General features: G+C 33.6%; 1 protein-coding gene across 1 annotated transcript; it reads right to left on the reverse strand.

The window, feature by feature from the left end:
• Positions 1-3,391: 3,391 nt before the first annotated feature.
• RNJ42_02259 (Transcriptional activator HAC1) lies at positions 3,392-4,294 on the reverse strand (the record flags this gene model as incomplete). The annotated part of the gene is made up of 1 exon (XM_071052424.1): positions 3,392-4,294. The coding sequence occupies one exon, from the start codon at positions 4,292-4,294 to the stop codon at positions 3,392-3,394; it is 903 nt and encodes a 300-aa protein (XP_070907045.1).
• Between the last annotated feature and the right edge of the window lie 4,412 nt (positions 4,295-8,706).

An 8,706-nucleotide genomic window follows, 5' to 3' on the forward strand; every position in this document is an offset into this window, starting at 1 on the left:
GATAATAATTCCTTACAATTCCTTTATCCTTCTTCTTTATTCTTTTCAGTATATTATTTTCATAAAGTACTTTCATGATTTCAACTATTTTAATATCAAACATTAGCATTTTTTATAGTTTTCCTTTCAATAGAAAATTTTTTTCTCAAGTCCTGCCTAGCATAATTGCTGTCAGTTTGGATTAGAAAGGAAATAATTCATAATAGAACATAAATTGTGATTGAAGTACGGTTCTGTTGACTCGGTTTTTATAAATATTACCGATAAAAAAAAGAAAACATACATAATTCAGATTGAAACGAGAAAATACATCAACTTTTTGGTTCAGTTATGACCAATTTTGATTATTATGTATATTATTCCTTTATTTTTATTTCCTTTTCCTATGTATAGTTGTCATCTTCTAAATACTTATTTAACGTTGATAAGGGTCAACATTTTCCCTGGATTTGTTAGTGAATGTAATTGTAGGCAAACATTATACAGATACTAAAAAAAGCATTAAATTCTACTCTCTAAAAAATTTTGTATGTTGAACGTCATTCGAAATTTGGTAATGCGAGTACACTACCAATATTATCTTTTTTTTCTTTTTTTTTTTTGCGCCTTTTCCTCCCCCAACTCCCAATGCATCGCGTTGATAGGAAAGCGGGGCAACTGTGAAGTCGTTTCTATCTATTTCGCCACTTGACTTCAATAAAAAGAAATGGGATCATTAAGTACCTTAATACGACTAGTAAATATAGTAGTTTAACGAAAGATTTGAGAGAAACTTTGATTTCCGATAAAATCATTTGAGTAGAATATGAGTGTACTGAAAAAGAAAAAAGGGGCAAATTTGATAAATTCAATCGACCAAGCTTATTATTCTTTCTTTCTTCTTTCTTCTATTGATTTTAAAATCCGTTAATAGATACAGATGTTAACAATTTAAGCAATATTAGAGATTAATTCTCATTGTATTTATTATATGGGTGAAGCTTTGTATGATTTTCTTAACGTTCCTCAGAATATGCCGAGTCTGCAGTTTTTTTCATAGAATAAATGATTTGAGGGTGTATTACATCACTCATCATATGATGCTAAAAAGGGATCAATTCCAATATTTATGGAGCTATTAATTTAGCATTTCTTTTTGCTCTCAAAATATTATGTAAATTGCCACCAGATTTTACTAAATAATTATGTGCTATTATTGAAGACAAATAACAACGAGAAGTACAAGAGAGTGGAAAGTAAAAAGTAAAAAGTAAAAAGTAAAATACTATAACTCTCGACATTTCGACACTTTATTGGCTCTGAAATATATACAGTAAATTAATATCATTACGTATGTTGATGTCATCTTATATTATATAAAATATAAGTGTTACAATAACATCTGTCCATATCAAGTAATTATTGTAATTCGTGAAGCTGAATAATCGTATGTAGAAATATACTCGTCGCTAATTACTACTGAGATTACTAAAGAATATTGAACAATCAACGATCTGTTGCTAGCACGAAAAGGCGATATTATTGACTACCAAAGAAATTCATTTTTAAATTACTTTGGGAAGAATATATTTCTCAACTGATTGAGATTAAATAACGCAGAAATTTTCATATACTAATTTTTTTAATAAATATGTAGAACATGACATGTGTTAACATAACTGTCAAAAATTTCTGTTTAAATTGGAATACATAATAAATGAGTAATGTTCCATAGACAAATTCTAATTTAAATCCTATCAATTAAATAGAAAAACTAGTTCTGGACTTGTTATATTGTATATTGTTCTTAAAAATATATGAGAAGAATGACGCGGAAGCGCAGACGTTTTTTAAATTATAAGAATAAAGCGACCTCTTACGTTTTTTTTTTAAATATAATTTGGCCTAAAGTTTCGCTACCAATATATCCATTCCCAGCTTATCTATGGGGTTTTTAATAGCTCAGGTAAGTATAGTTACTGACTTCATGAGTACAATTTCGTTTCCAATCATTAATGTTAATGAAAAGTATCTACGTTGCATTAAGAAGTCGAATATGTAACAATTCTGGACATGTTTTAAAGGCACTTGTAATAACATTATTATACTACGTGTACATTAGATTTATATTCACCAAAAAGGTTGATCGATAATAAATTACTGAGGAAGAAATGTCATGAACTCCAATTTCATTTTCAGTAATAGTAATATGATAATTAAATATTCATAAATACGTGGGAAATTTATCAATATATTACGGAATATTAATAAATTCAATTGATTGCTCTATTCCTTTTTCTATTTGAGGCATTATTTACTTAATCTAATAACATGATAGACGTGTCTGTTTCGAATGTATGTACCTGGAAAATATCTATCACGATACTTATCTACGGCACTTCTCTTTGTTTCTTATCAGTAGTAGATCGACATTGTTCTCAATAGCGACAACACAATCGAGTTTTGTGACAGATCCTCACGATTGAACATTTACTTATAAGTGAAATTGCTTCAGATAAATATTGGACTCCGCTAATGTCCATAAATGTTCAATAATTAACAGAACGAAAACTTGCCCGTTTTAGTTATAGATGCCGGAGTGGAACTAGATGCCAGTAGCGTAGGTAGGAATAGCAAAGTGGCAACTCAACCAACAGCCCATATATTCCAAAAGTCCTGGAGAATTCAATGCCAAAAGTACCTAAAATGTAGTTTTTTGAACTGTATACGAAGTAATAGTGGTTACACTTCATAGCTTCACAATAGGTACGTTCCTTTGATTACAGAAAATGCAAGGGATTAAGAAGCATTTTATTTGATGTTTGTAGTATCATTATATAGAAGAAGTTTATTTCAATACCACCAGAATATGGTTGTTTTTGTGTTTATTCAAATTAACAATTTTTATTGATATGAAAATTCAATGAATACCAAAAGGCTTCTAACACATGGTGTAGCCTATATAAAAAAGCATTGATACACTTTCTGTATTTAACATTTAGGTAGCGATTGACGGTATGTACAAGTGAATTACTATCAGTCCTTACTTGAAGTGTATCTCCAACATTACAATATTGCATTAGAAGATTTATTAAAATAAATTTTATTATAACCTACGGGATGTATCATTGTATACAGTTCTATTAACGTTCAAAAGTCTGTACAACTACATTGTCCATTCAAATTTATAAGTGAAAATCAACTATGGCTATAGGTCGTACAGAAACGTAGTCCATAAAAACCAAAAAGAAGGTAACAATTAAAAGATTACATACACTATTTATCAACATCAGTATTGATTTTTTTTGTTTATTGAAAAGATCACAATTCTTCATAATTTGTGTACAAGACCACCAGTCTGTAGGTTGTGCAGGTTTATGTTCCAATTCTCACAAACAGATTTCACTGCAACTTAGCTATGAAAACCATTTAAAAAGTCATTATGGTGATCAATACTGAATTGATCGCTAATTTCCATGCTGTCATTACTTGACTCAGCACTAATAATCGTAGGTGGAATAGAAGATTGGTGGCCACTATTCAAATGGGTGAATTGAAACTCAGTAGGATTGAACCATTGTATTGGAGTTCGGGAGACAGAACCAAGTCGAGTTGTTTCATTATCGATTTTATCTGATGTTGATACTAACAAAGATATAGGAGTATATTCAATTATGGAATTGGAGCTTCCACCAGTTTTACAATCCGAGAGATTGATATGTGGTGCAATAGATTGAGTTGTATTGTCGGTAGTCAACGGCGTTAACTGCCCAATATCTCTTACAACAATGGATTGAGATATACTATTTTCAGATTTGGTACCTATTTGTGTTTTTCCTCCTAAGGATGCTTTTAGAAGACTTTTATCGCTCTCACCTGTAGTATAACAATCATGGAGTTCTTTCCCCCAATATACAGCTAATAAAGGTTCAGAACTCGGGTAAGTGTTCATGACAGATGGGGTAGATGTAACTAGATCTGTTTGCCATTCTAATTGACGGTATACTTTCCACATATCTTTGTCAGAAAGAAGAGATTCGACGTTAATTTTGTCTTGAAGTTCATCAATGATTTGTCTCATAACACTGCAATTTTTTTCTAGAGTCTCGACATGCTTACGTTTTCTGTCTCTGGACTTTCGAGCAGCTCTTCTATTTCTCAAGATCTTCTGGATTTTTCTGATCTCTCTTTCCTTATCAGTTTTGGCTCTTTTTCTTGGCGTCATCCATGTCTCGAAAGCGACATCGTTTTCTGGATTTAAAATGTTTTCTAGCTTGAAGGCAGTATTCTGTTTCGATTCCATAGCATCAGACATCTTTGATGTGCGTCTATACTAATAACAGTAAGATGTCTGCTTATTATAATAAGATAATAAAGTAAGTGGTTTATATATGGACAAGATCAGAAACATTAACAAATGGGCAAGAGGTTAAATAAAAAACCTATTTTCCAGAGTTAAACTTGAAATAGATAAACTCGTTGAAGAGCAATAATTTGAAATAATTTTGGGTTTACTTTTCTATTTTTGTATTATTATATGTGGAGGGGAGCGATAGTTCACGAAGAGGAGTACGCAAATCAAGAACTGAAAAGGCAAATTGTTATGGCGATTAATTGGAATAGAAGGAATCTAGATGTTCCATTATTGCATTATTATAATTTGTGAAAGAAACATGTAAGCACAAAGGAATACTCCATTGCCAATTAATTCATTTATAGTAGAATTCGAAAATTATGGGAATTTACAAATAATAAGGTAAGCAATGTATAATGTGCATTTCTGGCCATTTTTTACGTTATATTGAACTTGGGAATAGTAAATGCTGATTATTATATGAGGCAAGCAGTGAGGTTGATATCATATAATTCTAATATCCGAATAATACTACATAGATGCACAATAATTTCCTGCCAAGGCTACAACATTTAGGTGCTTTACAAAATATCAAGATAAAAGAAACATTAATTATACCTAGTGTGTTGAGTTATGCGCTGGCATAAAAAAAATCAGGACAAATTTGAGAATTACCGGAATTTGAAGAATAAATAAAAACCAGATTATTATCTCTGACATCATAATGATAAATATATTTTAGAGATACAAACGCACATATATGTTAAACTGAATTTTGGGGGGAAACTCGATAAATTGTAATTTCCGATTTGCAGGTGAAGTAGTAAATTGAAGTAATTTAAATATCAACTAGCAACACTGCGACTGTCTGAACCACGGCAAAATAAAATCCTCGATGATTTAAACCATTTTTATCTTCTAATTTTTTTACTTTACTTTTTTGTAGAAATTTTATTGGAACTAATTCTTTATATTAAAGAAAAGTTTTAAAAAGAAAAGGTTAATAAGGAAAGAAGATCAAATCATTATTTCTTCTATATACATTTAAGATTTAGTGAGGCTCTTTCAAGTAGCAGTTTATCTACGTATGAAGAAAACAAAAAATATGAAAAATGCCGTGCTTCTGAACCAGGTTTTGATCTCGAAAAAGCAATCAATGCCCAGAGGTCAATTATTATTCCCCCACGCTTTCAAGACCCCTGTCTTTGTTCTCTGTTTAACTGTCAGCCCCACAGACTAATTAAAGACATTCCAGTTAATCTATATATCGTCAAAGAGGGTTTTATTAGATTTACCAAAATAGTCTAGAATTCTTACCAAAACGTATATTTACCATTTTTTTTCTTTTCGACATTTTAAAAAGATATCGAACGACCAACCGTAACACTGCAATAATAGGACTCTACGATATATTGTTCGAAATTGAATTAAAATTCTAAGTAGTACGTTTTGTCGGAAGTAAGATGTTAGAAGGTTGGGGGTGTGTGAAATGGGGTGTATGAAATGGGGTGTATGAAATGGGGTGTATGAAATGGGGTGTGTGAAATGGGGTGTGTGAAATGGGGTGTGTGAAATGGGGTGTGTGAAAAATGGGGTGTGTGAAATGGGGTGTGTGAAAAAGAGCAAAAAAAGAAAGAAAGAAGTTAAACACCGAAACCGTACAGGGTTCTATCTTGTCTCTTCAAGGCGTAGACGACGTCCAAGGAGGTCTTTCTTTTGACGTATTCAGTGTAAGTGACGGCGTCTCTGATGACGGACTCCAAGAAGGTCTTTAGCACGGCTCTGAGTTCTGGGGTGTGTGTGAAGAATGGGGTGTGTATGAAGAATGGGGTGTGTGAAGAATGGGGTATGTGGGAAGGGAACTCATTTAGGAACTCTACTTGTTAATCTTATAGGCTTTTCATTGTGCCTTTCAAAATATCAATAGACTGAATGTTATCAACTCAACAAAGTTGGACGATAAGATATTACATCGTAAAATCTGTTTACAGAATTTTACGTTCAATTTTTTTGCAATATAATTTCAGTAACTTCTTAACTACACTAACAGAGTAGAGTACATTTTTCTTGAAGGGAAATTCCAAAACCAAAGGACACAAAAAACCACAACCTTCAAACATTTCCTATATATATACTTATGACACTTTCTTGTTCGGTAAAAATTTAAAGGAACAAAATAACAGGTATACAGTACACATATATATTTACAAGACCAAAAATATTACTAATCAACAATACGTTTTGTATGTGTAAGAAAAACTGTTTTGGTGAAAAGGCAAAATATTTTAGCTATGAGGGAAATTTTTATTTACCTTTGATGCAAGTGATAATAACTAAAAAAAACAACTGAAACCTGAGTTATTGGTATACAGTACATGTGAATATACCGGGACTCCATCAAATCCCCTAGTTTATCATCTTTATTTGGCTTTACAGATGTACACACAATTAAAGCAGTTCTCTGTTTTTCAAATCTACTTCGAGAGCTTGAACAAGTTCTACAAGATATCTAATTGACAGTTTAGTGAAACAGTTCAACTGTCATAACGGTAAAAGAAAGAATCCAGTGATTTAGTGGAATTTCAAATTATCAGTAGTTGTGCTTCAGGAATAGTATCTGTAGTATTATGAATAATAGTCACCCAGCACTAGATGTCATCATGCCATCCATAAACTCTTATATGGAAGTATTCTCTACACCAGCTGAACAAATAATGACAATTAGAACCATTGCTTTTAAAATAGAGGAAATATAAATTCATAATCTTCTAGCTGTATATTGAATGATGATTGAGGTAGTTAGAAGTTCCAAACACAAATCTGTCAAATATTGATATTTTAGATCTAGCGTTAAGAACAATTAACCCCATCTGCATTATGAATTACAACTCTGAAATTATATCGACAAATCAACAGTACTTATAGAAGGTCTGTGTCTATCAGTTATTTAACGTTGCATCTTCAAAAGAAGGGTGGCGGGAAAATTACACTGGCAGTTCCATTTTTAACATTTATTGTCGCTGAATCCGCTAAAAAATAACTTTTACAGGATTTAGTGTATTTGTTATTTATAACTGTTATTTATAATTGTTGTTTTTCAGACACTTTTTGGATGCTTCACCATGAAGCTGAAAAACTACTTCCAAAATATTAAATACTTGTTTCTCATCTGGAATTAAGAAGCAAAGATTTTTCAGATGTCATTACCCGTCTAAAGGCTTTCAAGGATCTGTAAAGGATCAATATTATCTATTAATACGACAACCATAGCATGTGATGTAAAAAAGTTAACGTTAGTATTAATAATGAATAAATTTTCGGTTCCTTTACATTATCATATACAATCGAATAAAAAGATGTACTCTAAGATATTCTTAATACAAGCTATCACATTAATAAAATTAATGTGGCCATATACTACAAAAAAGTACAATATCGAACCCAATGTGACACTAACTCCTAATAGGTTAATTCCACCAGATATTCATAAAATGTAAATAGTTGAAGCAATAGAATATAGTGTTACTGTACATTGAACAATAATAATAAATCTATTTATTTAGATAATAAATTAGAGGCACATCAAACTATTATGAAAACAGAAGTTGATACCAGGAAACTTAAACAAAATAAAATAAAGTGGGTTAAGATAATCAATGAAAGAAAGAAGAATATAGAAAGCAAGGTTAGAAAAACCATATATGAATACATATAAATGCTTATGCAGTTGTAAGTATTAGATTATGACTACAATTTCGGTGCTGTGTAGTCTGGGTGCTGTGTAGTCTGGGTGCTGTGTAGTCTGGGTGCTGTGTAGTCTGGGTGCTGTGTAGTCTGGGTGCTGTGTAGTCTGGGTGCTGTGTAGTCTGGGTGCTGTGTAGTCTGGGTGCTGTGTAGTCTGGGTGCTGTGTAGTCTGGGTGCTGTGTAGTCTGGGTGCTGTGGGGTCTGGGTGCTGTGGGGTCTGGGTGCTGTGGGGTCTGGGTGCTGTGGGGTCTGGGTGCTGTGGGGTCTGGGTGCTGTGGGGTCTGGGTGCTGTGGGGTCTGGGTGCTGTGGGGTCTGGGTGCTGTGGGGTCTGGGTGCTGTGGGGTCTGGGTGCTGTGGGGTCTGGGTGCTGTGGGGTCTGGGTGCTGTGGGGTCTGGGTGCTGTGGGGTCTGGGTGCTGTGGGGTCTGGGTGCTGTGGGGTCTGGGTGCTGTGGGGTCTGGGTGCTGTGGGGTCTGGGTGCTGTGGGGTCTGGGTGCTGTGGGGTCTGGGTGCTGTGGGGTCTGGGTGCTGTGGGGTCTGGGTGCTGTGGGGTCTGGGTGCTGTGGGGTCTGGGTGCTGTGGGGTCTGGGTGCTGTGGGGTCTGGGTGCTGTGGGGTCTGGGTGCTGT

Source organism: Nakaseomyces bracarensis (assembly GCF_045282275.1).
Source record: "Nakaseomyces bracarensis strain CBM3 chromosome Unknown Scaff8_0, whole genome shotgun sequence".
In the NCBI taxonomy this organism is placed as follows: domain Eukaryota; kingdom Fungi; phylum Ascomycota; class Saccharomycetes; order Saccharomycetales; family Saccharomycetaceae; genus Nakaseomyces; species Nakaseomyces bracarensis.